This window comes from Balaenoptera physalus (genome assembly GCF_965194825.1).
Source record: "Balaenoptera physalus genome assembly, chromosome: 1".
Classification (NCBI taxonomy): domain Eukaryota; kingdom Metazoa; phylum Chordata; class Mammalia; order Artiodactyla; family Balaenopteridae; genus Balaenoptera; species Balaenoptera physalus.
In genome coordinates this window covers 84,796,987-84,820,066 of record NC_138882.1, presented here as the reverse complement: position 1 = coordinate 84,820,066, position 23,080 = coordinate 84,796,987, and the positions used below count along the sequence as shown (strand labels likewise).

Genomic DNA, 23,080 nt, shown 5'->3' with positions numbered 1-23,080 from the left:
TAGTAGTTTCCTCTGCTGGGTGGTCCAGCAGACCTCCAGCCCTGGGGCCTGTCACTTTCTGGCCTCAGTCCTGAATCCCAGCTTCCTCTGCATCATCTCCACCCAGCTTTGCACCAAATAAACCAAAATACAAACCCACCTCTGCCCCAATATAAAGCTTCTCTTCTCACTTTTCCTCATATCAGTCATATCTGGGCTCCAGCAAGTTACCTCACCTTTTAAAAATGTCCTCATACACTCTGCCCTCCTGGCCTGTCCCTCCTGCTGAGGAGGGGGCAGGGGAGCAGCCGCTGGTGCATCTGCCAGAGCCCAAGGTTGTGCCCTGGCTGTTGTGACTGTGGTGTCCTAGCCTGCTCAGGCTGCGAGAAGGAATGCCATAGGCCGGATGCCTTAAACAATGGACATTTATTCTCCCAGTTCTAGAGGCTGGACCTCTGGGATCAGGCTGCCAACGATGGTTAGGGGCCTGGGGAGGGCTCTCTTCCTGGCTTGTAGACTTGCTGTGTGCTCATGGAGAGAGAGAGAAATCTCTCTCTATTCTTCTTCTTATAAGGGCACTAATCCCATCATGAGGGTCCCACCCTCATGACCTAATCTAATTACCTCCCAAAGGCCCCATCTCCAAATACCATCACACTGGGGGTTAAGGCTTCAAGAAGTGAATTTGGGAGGGCACACAAACATTCAGCCCATAACATACGGGTATTCTGACATCTTGACAAAATGGACCTCTTGACCTCTGGACTAAAGGTACACCCCATCTATCCCAGACCTGACTCAGCACCAGACAGTGGTTGGTGGGCAGGGAGGTCCCCAGTGACTTCTGCCCATTCAGACTGAATGCACTTTTCACCAGGGAACAGTGACCCAACACTTGCCCCTTAGGGAGATTATTCCTGTCCTCAGAGACCATGTTCCCTCCTGTTTCCCTCTGGACCATTTATAGGGAATCAAATCAATAGCCTATTGATTTCCATACATTCATCCTTGTAAGAGATATTTCTGAAACACGTACTGCATGCCAGGCACAGTGCTTTTGCTAGAGACCCAGTGCCTACTCTCACACACCCCCATCCATGGAGGAGACGGACATAGAACAAATAAGCACATTAGTGGATACAGAATCACAGCAGGAGAGAAGAGCACAGAAGGAGAGCAGCTTAGTCCTAGGGGAGCATTTCACAAAGAACCTGGACTAGACCAGCATGGGGAGGGAGTCTGGCCCAAGAAGTCTTCCCTCCCCTTATCCTGTGCTGGACAGAGCTCATGCTCTCCCCCTCCTCCTGTCTCTCTTCTTCCCACACCCTTGCAAAGTTCAGCCCCAAGTTTCATGGCCCATACAGGAAACATAAGTGAAATCAATCATCTCACTCCCTTGCTCAAAACCCCCTGTGGCTCCTTAGCACACTTGGCACAAAGTCCAAGGTCCTCCCCACGGGCTGTAAGCCCCTGCTCCCTGCTCCCTGTTTCCTGCAGGCTCTGGTCTCCCACCAGCCCCACCTCAGATCTGCACCCGCCACTGTGCTGTTCTTTGAGCAGGTCAGACACATGCCCGTCTTAGGGCCTCAGCCTCTTTCTGCAGGAACTCTTGACCCACAGACATCCGCAAGCTGCTCTCCTTCCTTTCTTTTAGATTTCTGCTCAAACACATCCCTCAATTATCATATTTAAACCAGTATCCCTGTCCTTCCCTCTGCCCCTTATTTCCTTGCTTTAGCTTTCTTCATATCACTTATCATTACCTACCAGTGTATTGTATGGTATATTTTTATGCTAATACCTAGTGGTTTGTCTGTTGGTTCATTTTCTATCCCCTCCCCAATAGAACGCAAGCCCCAAGAGGACAGGGACTTCACGTCTTTGGTCTCTGGCTATTATAGATGCTCAGTAAATATTTGTTAAATAAATGAATAAATGAACAAATAGGGGACATTTAATAAATTATTGGTGAACAAATGAACAGAGCAGGGGTTCTCAGAGGTCTAAATGGGGACTGTCGGAACAGCAGGGGTGAGGAAGGATCAAGTTTTGTGAAAGAAAAAAGTACACAGACACTGTTAAGAACGGTTCAAGGGTACTTTTATTAACTCTCGCTTCCTTCAGGCAAGGCAGACTTCGGTGAGGAGAAGGGAAAGTCTTCTTGGGGACATTGCTGGAAGAGCCCATCAGAGCGTCTACTCTTGGTGGATAGCCTCATGGGCAGTCTTCAGCACCCTGGACACCAAGACTATGAATTCCTCAAAGGTGACCTGTCCGTCTTTATCAGCATCCAGCTCTTGGAATACTTTGTCAACGGAAGGTTGGTCTTTGGTGTTCTTGGAGAAGGGAAAGCAGGGACAGTGAGCTCCCCTTTTTCCAGGCCTCGAATCCCTCAGAACTCAGCTTAGGGAGGCCTGGGAACACTAACTCATTAGCCAAAACTATGTGGGAGAATCCAATGTGAGAAAACAGAAGACAGAGAGAAGCAGCTGTCTTGGGCCATCCTAGAATCAAGTCTTAACCTGGAAGAGGCTGTGTAGCTCAGCAATCCAATCCCACCCTGCCCTGCCTCTCTCCACTTTACAGAGGCAAGAAGGAGCAGAGCCTAAGGTGATGGTGGGAGTTATTCAGAGGGGAGGCAGAGCCCCTGTCCCACAGCTGGTTGGGGGGCGGGGGGAGACATCCTTGAAAGCTCAAACTGGGACGAACCCACCCCAGTCCTTGTCCCACCATCATCCTTCAGGCCTTGCCACTGCCCTCGGTGCAAGCGGTTGGGCAACATTGCCAAGAGAGGGGCATCACGTACCTTGAGGGCATTTGGAAGTTCCTTTGTGATCAGCTGCATCAGCTCACACTTGCTGAGGGTGTCATAATGCCCCAACCGAACGGAGTATTGGTGGAAGATGTTGATGATTCCCTCCAGGTGGTCTTCCAGCTTCGTCATCTCCCTAACTTCACATTCACCTTCAAAGAGACAAAGAAGGTCTTGTCAGGGGGCAGTTCCTCCCCCACCCCACAGCACTTTCACTCTCTCCTCTCTTTCCGTATCAAAGGTTTAGACAAGGGATGACTACCCCTGGGTCTGCTCTGCGTTCTCTCTGCTCTGTGTTTGATCCACGGTGAATGTTCTCATGTGCGGATAGGATGGGGGGAGAAGGACATAGAATACCGTCTAAAGTCTAAAAGAATCAGCCTTAACTGTCACGGTGTTCCATGTCTCCCCGTCTCCTGGGGACTATAGTTCAGAGGGTGTTAATCACTCAAGCTCACCTGGGAAGGGTGCTGTGGTTGGCCAGGCTGTTCCCTTTCCCCCAAGTGTTGGTACTTTAGGGCCCTTACAGATGCCAGCCACCCCACCCACCTCGGCCATCCCCAAGTCCCGAGACTGAGTCTTCCTAGCAGAGCAAGAGCTGGCATCCTTGGGCCGAAAATACAGTCAGCCCAGAGCGGGTCCAGCAGGCAGGGGGTTGTGGCTTCCAACAGCCTGCCAAGTGGCCCCCTGAAGGCCCAGCCAAGGAAAGGACACTTACCCCTCAATGCACAGAAGTGTGGAGGCAGCAGTACTGGTGAGGAGCCCTGAGCCAGGGAGGTGTTTATAAGGCATGTGTCACCTTTGACCTCGAGTGAAGAAACTTCTCTGATTCACCATGGGGCACGTTTCTCTGTTGCTCAAGAGAAGCTTCAAACATGTGGTTCTGACTGCAAAACGGGCAGCTCAGATTGCAAGAGAACAAGTTTCACTGCAGGCATGGCTCCTACCCGGAAAGGGAAGGGCTGGGGAGAGGCATTTGCTGAGTGTCTATACAACAAAAGTGATGGTGATAATAAAGACAGTCAAAGTAGACATGTAATCTGGGAACAGAAAAAGGACATTGGTTTAAAACTAAAGAAATCTGAATATAAAGTATGGAACTTAGTTGATAATAACGTGTCAAGAGCAGTTGATTAATTGTAACAAACGTACCACACTATGTAAGATGTTAATAATAGGGGAGACTGTGTGCAGGAATATTGGAACTCTCTATATTATTTTCCCAATTTTTCCATAAATCTAAAAATGTTCTGAACTAAAGTCTAAGTGTTTGTTTGTTTGTTTGTTGGCCATGCAGTGCACCTTCCAGGATCTTAGTTTCCCGACCAGGGATAGAACCCAGTCCACAGCAGTGAAAGCACCTAGTCCTAACCACTGGACCACCAGGGAATTCCCTAAGTGTTTTTAAAAGTGACCATGTATTGGTCACTCACATCATGCCAGACACTGCCTTACACAAACCCTCACTTAATTCTCCAAACAGCCCTCACTCCAACAGCGTTAATGGTTTCCCCATTTTGCAGATGAAGAAAATGAGTTTGGAGAGGTTAAGGAACTTTTCTAAGTGCCAAATCCAAAATTGTCTGCTTTCAAAACCTTTGCCATTTTGTAATTTTTCCCTAAAATGAGAATAGTTTTTTGTTATCAAAACTAATACATGCTTGGGGCTTCCCTGGTGGCGCAGTGGTTAAGAATCCACCTGCCAATGCAGGGGACACGAGTTCGAGCCCTGGTCCGGGAAGATCCCACATGCCGTGGAGCAACGAAGCCCGAGCACCACAACTACTGAACCTGCGCTCTAGAGCCCACGAGCCACAACTGCTGAGCCCATGTGCCACAACTACTGAAGCCCGTGTGCCTAGGGCCCGTGATCCACAACAAGAGAAGCCACCGCAATGAGAAGCCCACGCACCGCAACGAAGAGTAGCCCCCACTCACCGCAACTAGAGAAAGCCCGCGAGCAGCAATGAAGACCCAACACAGCCATAAATAAAATAAATAAATAAATAAATTTATTTTAATAATAATAATACATGCTCATACTTTTTGTAAAAAACCTAATTTTTGGTAAATGCCACAATCTTATATCAGACCCTGACCTTTTTCTTCCAGTTTGTTTCCTAATGCCATCAATTCTTGATTAGCCTTTTTTTTTTTTTAATGAACGCTTCCTTATTTATTTATTTTTGGCTGTGTTGGGTCTTCATCTTTGTGCGAGGGCTTTCTCTAGTTGCGGCGAGCAGAGGCCACTCTTCATCGCGGTGCGAGGGCCTCTCACTGTCGCGGCCTCTCTTGTTGCGGAGCACAAGCTCCAGACGCGCAGGCTCAGTAGTTGTGGCTCACGGGCCCAGTTGCTCCGCGGCACTTGGGATCCTCCCAGACCAGGGCTCGAACCCGTGTCCCCTGCATTGGCAGGCAGACTCTCAACCACTGCGCCACCAGGGAAGCCCTTGATTAGCCTTTTTAAAAATTCTTTCTTCCACGCTCTCCCACACCCTCCAACTCACTGTGTGAGACTCAGGGACAGAGCAGCACAAATTCCGTGGCTGCCCTCCCAGAGTTTGGAATCTAATGGGTTCAGACACCTTCCTGAATCGTAGGAAGAGTTCACTGCACGTGATGGGGGTGGGGGGTTGCTGGGCGCTAGTCAGGCCGAGACTAGCGACCTGGATTCCACACTGGCCGGGGTACTTGGGAGAACCAGGGCTGCCTGGCAAGCCACAGTGGGAAGGGTGCCAGAGACCAACCTGTGCCCTTCGGCAAGCGTTTGACCTCTATGAGCCTGTTTCTTCATTTGTGTGGTCACCTCACTGGACTCCTTTAGTTCCCAGAGTTGTTATGAGGCTCAGCTGACAGAATATGTGAGAAAAGGCTTGAAAACAGTAAAGTGTCATCTTTAAGTTGGTTTTTCTTTTGCCCTTACCCACCCAGCACGGACGTGGATCATTTAGCCCAGCCAGCATGAAAATGAGCCCAGAGACAGCCCTCCGCGGCCCAGCCACTGGATACTGGGGGTCTCCTAGCAGAACAAAGAGACCTGCCTCTTCTGTGTCTTGAGGAGTGTCCACTGGTGGAGGGGCCTACACTCCAGCTTTCCCTCTGAGCACCAGCCCCTACACCTGTGCCCGTCCAGCAAGGCCTTCCAGAAGTCAAGGGAGTTCACACAGAAGGCTCCTGACACAGGGAATAATATCACTTGCCTTACCTTCCTCCTTTCTCCCACCTGACCCCACTGAAAAGGTAGGATTGGCCCCAAGGGGCAAGGCCAAGCCCAAGTGATGTTCCCTCTTGCTGCTGGCCTTGGTGCTCCCAAGGGTATTCCAGAGACTGGTGGCCTCCGGGCTATTCCTTGGGCTGGTCTTACCTCCCCATCAATAGGAACTCCACGAGGCCAAGACTGTGTAGGAAGCTGATGCTCATGGCAGCCAAGAAGGATGAAGAGTATGGGAAACTCTTTTGTTGATAGTTTGATATAGATGATACTGTAATGGTAGATGCATGTCATTTTACATTTGTCAAAACCCATAGAATGTACAATGCAAAGAGTAAACAGTAACATGAACTATGGACTTTGGTTAACAGTAATGCATTAATGTTGGCTCATCGATTGTAGCAAACATACCACACCCATACAAGATGTCAATAACAGGGGAGCTGGGGGAGTGAGGGCTAAGTGGGTATTTGAGAACTCGCTGGACTTTCTGCTCAATTTTTCTGTAAACCTAAAACTGCCCCTGAAAAATAAAGTTTATTAATTAAGAAAAATACTATTGCCTCTGAAGTCATTATGCACAAAAAGTAATAGCATACTACACAACAGGAAACAAACTTTTCAAGTAAATTTTGAGCCAAATTGATAGAGATTTACTTTCACAACTTCCTCTATAAAGTTGGTCAAAATACCTTGACAATGGTGGGGAACCTAGCACATTAGAAAAAATTTTGACTAGCAAAAACGTGAATTCACTCTAATTCTTATAACCTCAACAAGAAATAAACACATGCTCTAAAGTAGAAGATAGACAGAGCTTCAAGAGGAATAAACCAAATGTGATCATGTAAACACCTCGAAAAAGTATATCAAGATAACTAAATTTTCATAATGCAAAAAACAATTAATTAAACTGATAAATCTGAGTAAAGAGTATATGCGAATTGCTTGTACTGTACTTGCAATTTTTCTATAAGTTTGTACTTATCAAACTAAATTACATCAAATTGAAATGATACCAAAATTTTAAAGTACTCATGGCAACCGAATGACTCTGTTAGTCACATCAAGAAGTGGGGAGGGGCACACGTAGAGCATACAATGGGGCAGGGTGACCAGAAGGGGCAGAATGGCAGCCCACCAAGCTGGGTTTACCCTCCAAGTTAGCCCAGAGCCTGGCTCTGGGTAGAGACAATAAATATGAGTGCCCTACCCTTACAGAGGCACCTTCTCTGAAAAATGCTTCTCCAGGAGGGAAATAAACTCCCAGGTAAGCAAAGAGAGGGGAAAAAGAGGGTGACATTGCTTTAAAGGATGGGAGGCACTGGGTCTAAAGGGATTCCATCCCAGAGATGTGAAAAGAGCCTCAGATCCACTCTAACCTCTGAGCAATGATGAGGAGAAGAGGAGCGTGGGTTTCTTCACCTGGCAAACACTTCCTGGCCCTTCATATCTGCTAGTCACTGCTGGCCAGGCACTGGGGAAAGCAGCCATGAACAGGACAGACATGATACTGACCTCGCTGAGCTTACAGTCTGGGGAGGACACAGACGGGAAGGGCTCTCTGGTAAGGCAGGGACAGAGCTAAAAAGGCCAGGAAAGGAGAGGCATTGTTTCTTCTTGTTTGAACAAAATTCATCATCAGCTTTATCCTCAGTTTTGGCAAGCAGAATGTCAAATATCTTTTACATCTAAGGGGGGAGGAAGACCTCTCCCTCAGTTATTCTAGGGTGCAAAGCTAGTCACTGGACCGGTTTTCAAAAAGTATCCCAGGGTTTTCAGGAAGTGAGACAGCAATCCCTCTATGCCTTCCCCCACTTTCCCATCACAGCCTCCAAATTCGGCAGTTAGAAAAAGCTGTCAAGTTGGACTAGGATGACCATGATCAAAGTGCCATGGTAGGAAGAGGTTATCAAGGCCTCTGAAATAAAATCTTTTGAAGTCTAGCCTGGTGACCTCCATTCAGTACCACAGACTCCCCTGCATGCTTTGTGTTAACCCAGTTACCATAGCAACATATACAGAAAGGAGCAGGGTCCAGGCCCCATATGGGGCACCACTGAGGCCTGGATGAGGACCTGGTCCACCTCTGCATTGGTGGCCAGCAGTTTGCCCCTGAAACTGCACAGTCCAGGCTTCAATGACCACACCTTACAAGCACAAGAAGCTACTGCTTTTGGGGGACAGGTGAGTGAGACCCCAGCTCCCTGCCCCTTTGGCTTGTGGAGGCAGAACAGATCCCAGCAATGGATTAAGAAAGCCCCTGGGGTTTTTGAGCAATTCAGGGATGGGGAGGTCGCAAGAGGAGAAACTGGACGGGTAGGAGCATGAGCAAATGGCAGGAAAATAAGATGCTTGTAATGGTGTGTTTATCCGGAACTGAACAAATCATGTCACAATTCAATTTGCAATTTCATCCAGATTACTCAGCATCATAGACTAATTTGCCCTTCAGAATTAGACAACTGGCAGGGGTGGGGGGAGGGGTGTGATGAATTGGGAGATTGGGATTGACATATATACACTAATATGTATAAAATGGATAACTAATAGGAACCTGCTGTATATAAAAATAAATAAAATAAAATTCAAAAAAATAAAAAAATAAAGAATTAGACAACTGATGTTGAGACAAGGCCGTGATTGTTAGGAAATCGGGTGTGGCAGAGACTGTCCAAGGTCACTGTTTCCTTTCTTTTTACTTTTTCAGGTGAAATTAACTGTTTTTTTAACAGTTTTATTGAGGCATAATTGATGTACAAAAACTGCACATATTTAATGCGTAAAACTTAATGAGTTTGGACATATGCAAACACCCGTGATACCGTCACCACAATCGAGGTCATAAGCACATCCATCACCTCCAAAATTTTCCTTGAGTACCTTTAGTTTTGTTTTTGATTTCTGTGGTAAGAACACTTAGAGTGAGATTACCCGCTTAACAAACATTCCCGTGCACGATACCGCATCATTAACCGCAGTCACTGTGTTGTATAGAAGGTCTGTAGGTCTTTTTCATCTTGCAGGACTGTAAATTTATGTCATTGAACAATAATAGTCATGCTGCCTTTGAGGATGCCACTCGAAGGGGTGAGACTGATTAAAGAACTCCGAAAGGATGCTTCTTTTTGTTTGTTTTCTTTCCCTCCCTTACTACTGCATTCCATATCGTTTTCAGACATACAAAAGACTACACATAGCATATGTCCATTATAAGACAAAATAAAACAACAAACACCTGCAAATCTACAGGAGGCCTTAGTCCCCTGGACAGAAACCAGGTGATTGGCAAAATATTCCAGAAAGCAGAGAAGAAAGAAACGAAAGAATTTTTGTTTGCTAAAAAATGTAATTCTCTGAGAGCCCCCAGACAAGCCAGCAGACTGGTCAGGTGTGCTTCAAGAATGATTTGTTACTAGCCAAGACATGGAAGCAACCTAAATGTCCATGGACAGATGAATGGAAAAAGAAGATATGGTATGTATATACAATGGAATACTACTCAGTCATAAAAAAGAATGAAATAATGCCATTTGCAGCAACATGGATAAAACTACAGATTTTCATACCAAGTGAAGTAAGTCAGAAAGAGAAAGACAAATGTCACATGATATCACTTATATGTGGAATCGAAACTATGACACAGGGGGCAGAGTCAAGATGGCAGACTAGGAGGACGTGGAATTTGGGTCTCTGCACAACTAGGACACTTACCAGGCACCAGTGTGGAACCATGGACACCTAAGGGGATGGGAGGAACCCCCAGTGACTGGGTAGGATGTGGGGCAAGGGGGGAGTGAGGGGGGGAGGAAAAGTGGAGGTGGGATGGGACTGATGCCCCTGAGGGGCAGCTGGGGGAGGGGAAGACATCCCACATCCAAAGGGGGAAATTGGGGGACCATTGGGAGGGCAGAGGATCAAAAGGGAGTGTGGCCAGGTTTCCCCTGCCCACTTGGGCCCCCAGGAGTCTGCTGAGATCCCAGGCCTGATGCTCTGTCCACCAAGGCCCCCTCCAGCCTCATGGGTCCTGAGGGAGAGGGAGGGAAGGGGGAGCAAAAGTAAAGGCCAGACCTACAGGACTGGCACCCCTGAGGGGTGGCTGGGGGAGGGGAGGAGTGTTACTAAACCCAGCGGGACCCACCCACGGTTAGGGGTCCAGTGGGAACAGGTGAGACCCTGGTGTAGACCCGGGGAGGGGGGACACAGAGGAACGGAAGGGAATGGGGCCAGTGTTTTCCCTGTCCACTTAGGCACCTGGGGAGCCCATTGGGCTCCCAGGCCTAATCCTCTGCCCTCGGAGCTTCCCTGCTGCCATGCAGAGCCCAAGCCCTGCCCCTACACCCCCACCAGGGCCCTACCTCTACACTCGGAGACCCCCTCTGAGACCCCCTCCAACCACGCTGGGCCTAAACCCCATCCACATGCTCTCACCCAGGCCCTTACCTCCAAACTCCGGAACTCCACAAGCCAGAGGCCCTCCTTTCCACGTGCTGCCTCTCCCGTTCCCCGCAGGTCCTAAGCAGAGGTTCCACCCGCCCGATGCTTGAAAATCACCTGCCTAGGCCCCGCCCCCAGGGCTTTTTCTGGCTAAGTGGTCCTGAGCCTAGGCCCCGCCCCATGCTCAAATATCACCCCACCCACCCACCCAGGTCCCACCCATCCTAAACCCCGCCCCTGCCTAAGTTCCACCCCTGCCTAAACTCTGCCCCCATAGCCAAGGCTTTTTTTTTTTTTTTCCGTTTTTCCTCTTTTAGATTGGGACTCTGTTTTACCTTGTTGATTCATTGTTGTTAATTCATTTATATTTTTATTTTTCCTAATAAATCTTTTATTTTTCTAATTTTATTTTATTCCTTATACTTTGTTATTGTTCTGCTCCTTTTGGCTTGTTCCCTCCCCTTTTTTTTCTTTTTTCTGTTGTGGTTTTATTTTTACCTTGTTGCAGTTGTTTCAATTATATTTTTATTTTTCCTAATATATATTTTACCTATTTTTATTTTATTTTTTATTCTTTGTTATTGTATTACTCCTTTTTTTTTTTTTTTTTTTTGCCATGCCACAGGGCTTGCGGGATCTTGATTCCCAGGCCAGAGGTTGGGCCCAAGCTCCTGTGGTGGGAGCTCTGAGTCCAAACCACTGGACTAACAGAGAACCTCAGACCCCAGGGAATATTAATCAAAGTAAGGCCTCCCAGAGGTCCTCATCTCGGCACCAAGACCTGGCTCTATCCAACTGCTTACAAACTCCAGTGCTGGATGCCTCAGGCCAAACAATGATTAAGACAGAAATACAGCCCCACCCATTAAAAAAAAAAATGAAACGACAAAAAAATATGTTACAGACAAAGGAACAAGGTAAAAACCTACAAGACCAAATAAATGAAGACAAAATAGGCAACCTACCTGGAAAAAATTCAGAGTAATGATAGTAAAGTTGATTCAAAATCTCGGAAATAGAATGGAGAAAATACGAGAAACATTCAACAAGGATCTAGAAGAACTAAGGAGCAAACAAACAATGATGAACAACACAATAACTAAAATTAAAAATACTGTAGAAGGAATCAATAGCAGGATAACTGAGGCAGAAGAACAGATAAGTGAGCTGGAGGATAAAATGGTGGAAATAACTGCCAGGGAGCAGAATAAAGAAAAGAGAATGAAAAGAATTGAGGACAGTCTCAGAGACCTCTGGGACAACACTAAACGCACCAACATTCGAATTACAGGGGTCCCAGAAGAAGAGAAAAAGAAAGGGTCTGAGAAAATATTTCAAAAGATTATAGTTGAAAACTTCCCTAACATGGGAAAAGAAATAGTCAATCAACTCCAGAAAGCACAGAGAGTCCCATACAGGATAAACCCAAAGAGAAACATGCCAAGACACATATTAATCAGACCATCAAAAATTAAATACAAAGAAAAATATTAAAGCAGCAAGGGAAAAGCAACAAATAACATACAAGAGAATCCCCATAAGGTTAACAGCTGATCATTCAGCAGAAACTCTACAAGCCAGAAGGTAGTGGCAGGACATATTTAAAGTGATGAAAGGGAAAAACTTGCAACCAAGATTACTCTACCCAACAAGGAGCTCATTCAGATTTGATGGAGAATTCAAAAGCTTTACAGACAAGCAAAAGCTACAAGAATTCAGCACCACCAAGCCAGCTTTACAACAAATGCTAAAGGAACTTCTCTAAGCGGGAAACACAAGAGAAGAAAAAGACCCACAAAAACAAACACAAATCATTTAAGAAAATCGTAATAAGAAGATACATATCAATAATCACCTTGAATGTAAATGGATTAAAGGCTCCAACCAAAAGACAGAGACTGGCTGAATGGATACAAAAACAAGACCCTTATATATGCTGTCTACAAGAGACTCACTTCAGACCAAGGGACACATACAGACTGAAAGTGAGGGGGTGGAAAAATATATTCCATGCAAATGGAAATCACAAGAAAGCTGGAGTAGCAATACTCATATCAGATAAAATAGACTTTAAAATAAAGACTGTTACAAGACACAAGGAAGGACAGTATATAATGATCAAGTGATCGATCCAAGAAGAAAACATAACAATTGTAAATATTTATGCACCCAACATAGGAGCACCTCACTAAATAAGGCAAATGTTAACAGCCATAAAAGGAGAAATCGACAGTGACACAATAATAGTGAGGGACTTTAACACCCCAATTACAACAATAGACAGATCATCCAGACAGAAAATAAATAAGGAAACACAAGCTTTAAATGACACAATAGACCAGATAGACTTAATTGATATTTTTAGGACATTCCACCTGAAAGCAGAAGAATACACTTTCTTCTCAACTGCACATGGAACGTTCTCTAGAATAGGTCACATTTTGGGTCACAAATCAAATCTTGGAAAATTTAAGAGAATTGAAATCGTATCAAACATCTTTTCCAACCACAACACTATGAGATTAGAAATCAATTACAGGAAAAAAACAGTAAAAAACACAAATACATGGAGGCTAAACAGTGTGCTGCTAAATAACCAAGAGATCACTGAAGAAATCAAAGAGGAAATCAAAGAATACTTAGAAACAAATGACAACAAAAACACGATGATCCAAAACCTATGGGACACAGCAAAAGCAGTTCTAAGAGGGAAGTTCATAGCAATTCAGGCTCACCTCAAGAAACAAGAAAAATCTCAAATAAACAATCTAATCTTACACCTAAAGCAACTAGAAAAAGAAAAACAAAGAAAATGCAAGATTAGTATAAGGAAAGAAATCATAAAGATCACAGCAGAAATAAATGAAATAGAAACAAGAAAACAATAGCAAAGATCAATAAAACTAAAAGCTGGTTCTTTGAGAAGATAAACAAAACTGAAAAACCTTTAACCAGACTCATCAAGAAAAAAAGGGAGAGGATGCAAATCAATAAATTTAGAAATGAAAAAGGAGAGATTACAACTGACACCGCAGAAATACAAATGATCATAAGAGACTACTACAAGCAACTATATGCCAATAAAATGGACAACCTGAAAGAAATGGACAAATTCTTGGAAAAGTACAACCTTCCAAGACTGAACCAGGAGGAAATAGAAAATATGAACAAACCAGTCACAAGTAATGAAATTGAAACTGTGATTAAAAATCTTCCAACAAACAAAAGTCCAGGACCAGATGGCTTCACAGGTGAATTCTATCAAACATTTAGAAAAGAGTTAACATGTATCCTTCTCAAACTCTTCCAAAATATAGCAGAGGGAGGAACACTCCCAAACACATTCTACGAGGCCACCATCACCCTGATACCAAAACCAGACAAAGATGTCACAAAAAAAGAAAATTATAGGCCAATATCACTAATGAACATAGACGCAATAATCCTCAACAAAATACTAGCAAACAGAATCCAACAACACATTAAAAGGATCATACACCATGATCAAGTGGGATTTATCTCAGGAATGCAAGGATTCTTCAATATACACAAAACAATCAATGTGATACACCATATTAACAAATTAAAGAATAAAAACCATATGATCATCTCAATAGATACACAAAAAGCTTTTGACAAAATTCAACACCCACTGATGATAAAAACCCTCCAGATAGTGGGCATAGAGAAAACCTACCTCAACATAATAAAAGCCATATACGACAAACCCACAGCAAACATCATTCTCAGTGGTGAAAACTGAAAGCATTTCCTCTAAGATCAGGAACAAGACAAGGATGTCTACTCTCACCACTATTATTCAACATAGTTTTGGAAGTCTTAGCCACAGCAATCAGAGAAGAAAAAGAAATAAAAGGAATACAAATTGGAAAAGAAGAAGTAAAACTGTCACTCTTTGCAGATGACATGATACTGTACAGAGAAAATCCTAAAGATGCCACCAGAAAACTACCAGAACTAATCAATGAATTTGGTAAAGTTGCAAGATACAAAATTAATGCATAGAAATCTCTTGCATACTTATACACTAACAGCAAAATATCAGAAAGAGAAATTAAGAAACAATCCCATTTACCATCGCAACAAAAAGAATAAAATACCTCGGAAAAAACCCTACCTAAGGAGGCAAAAGACTTTTACTCAGAAAACTATAAAACACTGATGAAAGAAATCAAAGTTAACATAAACAGATGGAGAGATAACCATGTTCTTGGATTGGAAGAATCAATATTGTGAAAATAACTATACTACCTAAAGCAATCTACAGGTTCAATGCAATCCCTATCAAATTACCAATGGCATTTTTCACAAAACTAGAACAAGAAATTTTACAATTTGTATGGAAACACAAAAGACCCCAAATAGCCAAAGCAATCTTGAGAAAGAAAAACGGAGCTGGAGGAATCAGACGCCCTGACTTCAGACTATACTACAAAGCTACAGTAATCAAGACAGTATGGTACTGGCACAAAAACAGAAATAGAGATCACTGTAACAAGATAGAAAGCCCAGAGATAAACCCACACACATAGGTCACCTTATCTTTGATAAAGGAGGCAAGAATATACAATGGAGAAAAAACAGCCTCTTCAATAAGTGGTGCTGAGAAAAATGGACAGCTACTTGTAAAAGAATGAAATTAGAACACACCCTAACACCATACACAAAAATAAACTCAAAATGGATTAGCAACCTAAATATAAGGCCAGACACTATCAAACTCTTAGAGGAAAACATAGGCAGAACACTCTATGACATAAATCACAGCAAGGTCCTTTTTGACCCACCCACCTCCTAGAGTAAGGGAAATAAAAACAAAAATAAACAAATGGGACCTAATGAAACTTAAAAGCTTTTGCACAGCAGGGGAAACCATAAACAAGATGAAAAGACAACCCTCAGAATGGGAGAAAATATTTGCAAGTGAAGCACCTGACAAAGGATTAATCTCCAAAATATACAAGCAACTCATGCAGCTCAATATCACAAAAACAAACAACCCAGTGCAAAAATGGGCAGAAGACCTAAATAGACATTTCTCCATAGTAGACATACAGATGGCCAACAAATGCATGAAAAGATGCCCAACATCACTGATCATTAGAGAAATGCAAATCAAAACTACAATGAGATATCATCTCACACCAGTCAGAATGGCCATCATCAAAAACTCTACAAACAATAAATGCTGGAGAGGGTGTGGGGAAAAGGGAACCCTCTTGCACTATTGGTGGGAATGTAAATTGATACAGCCACTATGGAGAATAGTATTAAGGTTCCTTAAAAAACTAAAAATAGAACTACCATACGACCCAGCAATCCCACTACGGGACATATACCCTGAGAAAACCATAATTCAAAAAGTGTCATGTACCAAAATGTTCATTGCAGCTCTTTTTGCAATAGTCAGGACATGGAAGCAACCTAAGTGTCCATCAACAGATGAATGGATAAAGAAGATGTGGCACACATATACAATGGAATATTACTCAGCCATAAAAAGGAACAAAACTGAGTTATTTGTAGTGAGGGGGATGTACCTAGAGACTGTCATACAGAGTGAAGTAAGTCAGAAAGAGAAAAACAAATACAGTATGCTAACACACATATATGGAATCTTAAAAAAAAAACAACTAATTGGTCAGAAGAACCTAGGGGTAAGACGGGAATAAAGATGCAGACCTACTAGAGAATGGACTTGAGTATACGGGGAGGGGGAAGGGTAAGCTGGGACAAAGTGCAAGAGTGGCATGGACATATATACACTACCAAACGTAAAATAGATAGCTAGTGGGAAGCAGCCGCATAGCACAGGGAGATCAGCTCGGTGCTTTGTGACCACCTAGAGGGGTGGGATAAGGAGGGTGGGAGGGAGGGAGGTTCAAGAGGGGAGAGATATGGGGACATTTGTAGATGTATAACTGATTCACTTTGTTATAAAGCAGAAAGTAACACACCATTGTAAAGCAATTATACTCCAATAAAGATGTTTAAAATATATATATATATTCAAAAAAAAATTTTTTTAAAGATGTGGTACATATATATGATGGAATATCACTCAGCCATAAAAAAGAATGAAATAGTACCATTTGCATCAACATGGAGGGACTGAAAGATTATCATACTAAGTGAAGTGAGCCAGACAAAGACAAATGTCATATGATATTGTTTATATGTGGACTCTAAAGAAAAAATGATACAAATGAATTTATTTATAAAACAGAAACAGACCCACAGACAGAAAACAAACTTTTGGTTTACCAAAGTGGAAATGGGGGAGAGGGATAAGTTGGAGGTTTGGGATTAACATATACACACTACTACATATGGAGTAGATGATCAACGAGGGCCTAGTGTATAGAACAGGAAACTATGCTCAATATTTTGTAATAACCCATGGGGGAAAGGAATCTGAAAAAGAATCGATATATATATGTATGTATAACTGATCACTGTGCTGTACACCTGAAACTAACACAACATTGTAAATCAACTATACTTCAAAAAAAAAAAGATAAATTTCTCCATTAAGTATGACATTTATGATTGGGTCTTAATAGATACACATTATCATGGAGGGTTCTAGGACCAAAGCAGGAAAGAAATCCAGAACATCCTATCTGGGTTAGATATTTTGCTCTAGAAAGCACAGGGGGGAAAAAATGTGCCGTAGCAAAACAAGATGCTGAGCAAGCTGAACTGGATGGAGCCCTTGCTGGGCTAGGTTGATGAAGAGCCTCCCTCTGGCTTTGGCTGCAAGATAGTCCCATGCTTTCTGCTGCTAATGAGGCCTATTCAGGAGGAAGTAGAGGAGGTTTCTGTCCAAAGAAAGAGGAATGGTTACAGATCATTTGAACGGGTACAGATCATAAATGTCTATGCCCTGATCTTAGCAGCCAGTTCAGACCGTGATTTTGCAACTGAGAATTATTCACATGGGAATTTCCACCACTCCTAAGACTGGAAGGAAGCTCCCCAACCCAGAAGGAGGCACAAACCCTAAGAGCTTACAGACCTCAAAATGTCAATCCTCTATTCTACAGTCATTGTCTGGAGGATTGCTCATATCAGGAAAAAAAAAAAAAAAACCACAGTAATTCAGCCCCAAAGCAGGGTGAGGTCCTGGGCAGAAGAAAGAGGCCCAAGAGAGAAGTTCATTCTGGCACCTGCTGGCCCTGCTCTTCACCCCTGGGAGGCAGAGACCCTGCAGGGGGTCCTCACCCTTCTGGTCCTCACAGAGACCAGAAAGGCCAGCAGAGGAAGGGCGGGCCCTCTGCACTCACAGGATGGAAATCAGCTAAAAGAAAGCGCTTTCATGTCTGAACCAGGGTTTCTCACCTGGAGACAACCACGGATCTAATCCTAGCTCTGACATTTGCCAGATGAATAATTTGGTCAAGTTTCTTAACTTCTCGGAATCTCCTCATATGCAAAATGGAAATAGTAATTACGTGTCTTATAAGGTTGTTACAGGATAAGCTATCACAAAGTCTAGTGCTTAAAAGCAAAATTATCAACAAATATAGTGGGCCCATGTCAAAATTCTTGTTTGAATTCATTAATGAGAGAATCAGCAAAGAAGGTTTTTAAAGCTGGTTTGAAGAATATTTGAGAATACATAAAGACATTCAGGAAAGGAACGCCTAAGTAAGATTCTTAATTTAAATATGACTCTTTTAACTTTCAATAGGGCGATAAAAATTAAAACAGGGGTTTAACATCTCTACCAGGCTATAAAATCATATTACCCCATCAAGCAGATATAAACTGCCTACTTCTTTATCCACTGTGACTTGTTGATCAAATATACTGTGCCGACCATGTTACATTCCCCAAGAGTGCCAGACGATAGAAGGTTAACAAGTAGCAAGGACTTGCTTCCATTCAGGCAGACTCTAGCATGAGATCAAAGATTTAAGCAATCACCAGTTTGTCTTTCTCTAGGTTTGAGATGATTTTTTTCCTTTCACACCAACAACTAGAAGGAGCCCAGTAAGTGTTAGCAGCTTTCCCTCCCCTCCTCAGCCCATATGAAATTAGGGTGAATTCCCTAGGTCAGGAGGCCAGAAGGTAGGCTGGTATCTGGACCCGACCAGAATCATTCTGTCTCCCAAGTGGAGGGATGTACGGGGAAGTCTTTTCCACTGGAATAAGCTCTGTGTTCAGCTGCTAGACACCAGTTGCCCAATTCCAGATACTCCCCATGCTCTTTAAGACTTTTGTCACAACTGTGAGACACTTGGCTGAAGTCAGGAGTCTTGGGTGGAGAAGTGGGATTTCAGACAGGTCATACTCTAAGGCCCCAGAAGTCTCAGTGGCCAGATCTGCTGCAATTGGTGAGCCAAGGTCTACTTTGTGGGCTCAAACATTGCATGAGGTTTCCTGCTAAACCACTTATTTCTCAACTTCCCACCGCCTTGTTCTTCTTTTGTAGCTGGGGAAACAGGAAACCAAAACATCTTGCTCTGTGCTACAAGCCCTGTCTGATTCTGCCCAGTAGGTCCTGTAATGGCACAGCCTTGCTTGTAAATTACCATCTGCAAGCCTGGTTACTCCATGGACCTTCCAAGGATGGCATCCCTCACCTCCACCTCATTCTCCAGGTGGCCAGTGCCAGCTGGGCCACGTCCCATGTCCAGTCATGAGCCCAGGTATCAACGATTTGATAGCTCCAGGTCAATGCAATTCTTCACAACCAGTGGCCCATCACTTATGGTGAAACTCCAAACGGCACTCTGGGCTACCTTCTGCATGGTCCTCTGAGAGGACTCAGAGAAAGCAGACTCATTGGACTTTCAACTAAAGGCAAACAATTAATAATGGTAAATCTCCCCCAAAGGATCCATTAACAGCAAGTCTAACAACGCATTTTCAAGGAGAGAGAAAGGCACTGTGATATGTTGCCCCTCACCCACACTCAGACACACACACACACACACACACACACACACACACACACACACACAAACATACACACCACCACCACCACCATCAATGTGGATAACTGAGAGGCAGTATCAGGTTGCTCTCTCCTTTTGTGCATTCACCCATTATATTCCCTAAATATTGAGTGAAGCCTGGGATGCTGCTTGGTGAACCCTGCCAACCCTTCCTGTCTTTTTTTGCCTGGGCCATATTTGCGCCAGCAGTTCAACTTTAAAGGTGCCTCTGAGAGCTGCATGAGAGTTTCCTCAATGCAGAGAGTGTGTTCACACTCCTGAATTAGGTGGAAGCACTTGCTTTGGGAAATAGATAAAGTGATCCTTCAGGAAAACTGAAAAGGAAGTAATTTTGTCCCTAGCCTTCCCAGGCTTGCCCAGAGGAGCCCATCTCCATATCTGATAACTAGACCCCCCCTATCCCATTTTATGTCCCAATCTTAGTTCTCTGCTGGCTGCCAAACATTTTCACTGGTACGTTAACTGATAATAAAACTGGTTGGTAATTAAAGCCTTGGTCAGTGAATAAGGGTTTAAGCTGTTACCTTTCCCTGTTCATTTGCATTTCTATATAAGTAAAGTCTACTACAAAGGAAAAACCCTGTGATCTGGGGTGAGTAATCTTCAGCATTGGGATCCAGTTCATCTGAGTGGCATTTTGTTGGGTGGGGGAGGGACTTGCTCCTCCTGGGTACAAAGCACTTCTGTCTTCTCCAAAGATGCCCTCCTTCCCCCACCCCCACCCCTCAGGGTTGGGTTCCTCTTCAGCCCAGGCTCCTGGGGTCAGAGGCACACAATCATCCCAGAGAGGGTTGAAGGGCCCCTACTGTTTATGCAGAGGCTCAGTGCCTCATGCACACAGTGGGACCCCAAGCCAGCGTCCATCTCCCGGGACATAGTGCACCCTCAGCTTCACAGAGCAGGAGCGTTGTGAAGGGGTAGGGACGGCAGCAGAGAAACTGATTTAGGCCTTAGCAGCACACGTCCCCACCAAGTCCGGCCACACACAGAACAAAGGTAGAAATACTCCACCTTTCATTACTAAAATCCAGCAGCCATGACAAGTGTTCTTAACCTTTTAGGGGCCTTTGGACCCTTTTTTAATAGTGAAAGAGGGGTTTCCCTGGTGGCGCAGTGGTTAAGAATCCGCCTACCAATGCAGGGGACACGGGTTCGAGCGCTGGTCCGGGAAGATCCCACATGCAGCAGAGCAACTAAGCCCGTGCGCTACAACTGCTGAGCCTGTGCTCTAGAGCCCGCAAGCCACAACTACTGAGCCCACGTGCCACAACTACTGAAACCCACTCGCCTAGAGCCCGTGTTCTGCAACAAGAGAAGCCACGACAAAGAGAAACCTGCGCCCCGCAACGAAGAGTCGTCCCCCTCACCACAACTAGAGAAAGCCTGCGCATAGCAACGAAGACCCAACGCAGCCATAAATAAATAAATATTTTTAAAAAATAGTGAAAGACTCAGAGGAATGAGCTTCTACATATACACTCAAAATGATGCATTCAACTTTGATTCCATTCCAGAGATATACCATAGACCAAGTTAAAACCCCTGGTGTAGAGATTCTGGTGACAGCTCCCAACCCCCTTCCCCATTACTAACACCACCGCCCCATCACCTAAGTGGGGACGATAGAAAATGTCCCAAGGCACAGCATGGAAACTCAACTTGGGAGTTGGGTTCTGGTGAGAGGTGCCCATTCATCTTCTGGCCCTCCCATTTCCCCAGACCCTTGGAAATCCAGAGTAATGATGGGGAGATTATTTTAGATAAATCACTGATTACCAAAGCATTCACCCCACAGGGAAGCATTTGAGTACCCTATTCTTTGAGTTGATCTTTATTAATGTATTAGCCTATCTGCCCATTCCTTTATTATTTAATCACGTTAGGAGGTTGGGAATGGAGAGAGAAGGAAAGCTTCCAAAATCTCTTAAGGAGAAATTACAAGTGTAGAGCCAGGGGGCTTATTAGTGTTACTTAGTGTAGAACTCTAAGCATCCACTTAAAGTCACACCACACATAGAATCAATCTCTCTCTTTCTCTCATACACACACAGACACACTTCTACATAGTTATCTCCCTAATTTCCTAAAAGTTACATCTAAGATAATTAGCTGGAAATTACAACTTAGAGAACACTATGAGCTTTCCTTGCGTCACCCTGTTCTCATATCACCCATTTGGGAACAAGTAGGAAAATCAACAGCTATAGTGTGTTGGACTTTGTAGAATCCTTAAGTCAATGGAACCCATGACTCAGGACCGTGGGGCTGGAAGAGCCTTGGGAATCATTTAGGGAGAACACGGGGAAGAAAGCAGACAGGACTCGTGAGAGATGGGGAGTGGGGGCAACAGAGGTTTGTTTTTCTTCCTTGGGTTTTCCAACCCTCCCTCCAACCCCCAGGACCCTCATTCCACAAGAGAAAAGCAAGAGACCAAGAGAGGCCTGAGGTATCAATTACTTTATTACTCTGAAGGGACAAGTCCAGGGGACCAGCCCCAGGGCTCTATAGCTCTGCTATTTGTGAATGTCTTCATGGGCTGCCAGGCCCACCTTTATCACCAGTGAGAGGAACTCCCGGAAGTTAAGTGCGTCATCCTCATTGACGTCCAACTCTTTGAACCAGGTGTCTGCATCCTTTTTCTGTGAAGATTGGAGAGAAAGAAGACAGAGTGTAAAGATCTCAGGGAAGCTGAGGCATGGCTGGCTGCACAGGGCAATGCCAGGGACCAGTGACCCAGGGTGTCATCAGAGCCAGGCAGAGAACCCCGACCACACCCAGCCCCTCCTCACCTCCAAAAACTTAGGACACTCCGTCTGTAACAATTTCTTCAAGTCATCCCTATAGATGGAGTGGTAATTCCCTTTCACCAGGGAGTACTTGTGGTAGACGTCAACGATGCAGTTCATGGCACTCTCCAGGTCCGTCAGCATGGTGCCCAAGGATTTGTCCTACCTGGAAGACAGAGCACACGGGCAAGCCTGGCATGGGGATGGTGCCTAGGGGCACACTCTGAAGGCTCATACTCCAAGGGATGGCTCTGTCCTGGATGGCACCATCCAGATAACTAAACCCAGCATAGGCTATGGCTATGATGGGAAGTGGGGGACGATGTGGATGAGGGTGTGGAAGGAAGCAGGGTACACGCACACACACAGTTACTGCCAGCTCTCCCCATGCCCCCAGCCGCTGCCCAGGAAGGGCCCAGCTTGGGAATCAAACGTGCCCTCACCCAAAAATACTAGAGCACTCGGCTCCTTCTTCAGCCCCGGCTCACGCTTCTCTTCCGGGAGCCCTGGACTCAGTCCAGACCTCCCCGAGCTTTCTCTCCCCTCCTCAGAGAAGGCTGCTGCACTCCTCAGCCCTCCCCAGGGGAAGCCCAAAGTGTGGGACAGACTGGGGCAGTTCCACTTACCAGGTCTCCCCAAAACAGAGTTGACAAAAGACATGCAGGGCTGAGTGTCGGCTCCCTTTTATAACAATGAGGCTTGGCCAGCTGCCCAGGGCCTCAGGCCACTCAGAGGTAGCTGCTCCCTTGAGGATTGCTACAGCCTCTGGTTTCCCAACAAGGTGAATGGGGCAATCACTGCACAGAATGAAAAGTTGTGATGCGGAGCTTGGAGCGGGATGGGGGGAGCACAGGAAAGGTAGAAAGAGGAA

General features: G+C 44.7%; 2 protein-coding genes across 4 annotated transcripts; both read right to left on the bottom strand.

The window, feature by feature from the left end:
- Positions 1 to 2,062: 2,062 nt before the first annotated feature.
- Positions 2,063 to 10,573, bottom strand: S100A12 (S100 calcium binding protein A12). 3 transcript variants are annotated; one of them, XM_082450410.1, is made up of 4 exons: positions 10,446 to 10,573; positions 6,157 to 6,273; positions 2,786 to 2,943; positions 2,063 to 2,315 (listed from the first exon to the last, which is right to left on the bottom strand). In XM_082450410.1, the coding sequence occupies exons 2-4, from the start codon at positions 6,209 to 6,211 to the stop codon at positions 2,175 to 2,177; spliced, it is 354 nt and encodes a 117-aa protein (XP_082306536.1). In that variant the 5' UTR covers positions 6,212 to 6,273; positions 10,446 to 10,573; the 3' UTR covers positions 2,063 to 2,174. The 3 variants fall into 3 exon arrangements, with proteins under 3 accessions (XP_082306536.1, XP_082306537.1, XP_082306535.1); XM_082450411.1 differs by lacking the exon at positions 6,157 to 6,273 and adding an exon at positions 3,510 to 3,831 and having other exon boundaries at positions 10,446 to 10,567; XM_082450409.1 differs by lacking the exons at positions 6,157 to 6,273; positions 10,446 to 10,573 and adding exons at positions 3,512 to 3,831; positions 5,997 to 6,142 and having other exon boundaries at positions 2,786 to 2,944.
- An 11,292-nt stretch (positions 10,574 to 21,865) lies between these two features.
- S100A8 (S100 calcium binding protein A8) lies at positions 21,866 to 22,969 on the bottom strand. Its single transcript, XM_082436552.1, has 3 exons — positions 22,836 to 22,969; positions 22,213 to 22,375; positions 21,866 to 22,062 (listed from the first exon to the last, which is right to left on the bottom strand). Exons 2-3 carry the CDS (start codon positions 22,351 to 22,353, stop codon positions 21,937 to 21,939), a joined length of 267 nt encoding a protein of 88 aa, XP_082292678.1. The 5' UTR covers positions 22,354 to 22,375; positions 22,836 to 22,969; the 3' UTR covers positions 21,866 to 21,936.
- Between the last annotated feature and the right edge of the window lie 111 nt (positions 22,970 to 23,080).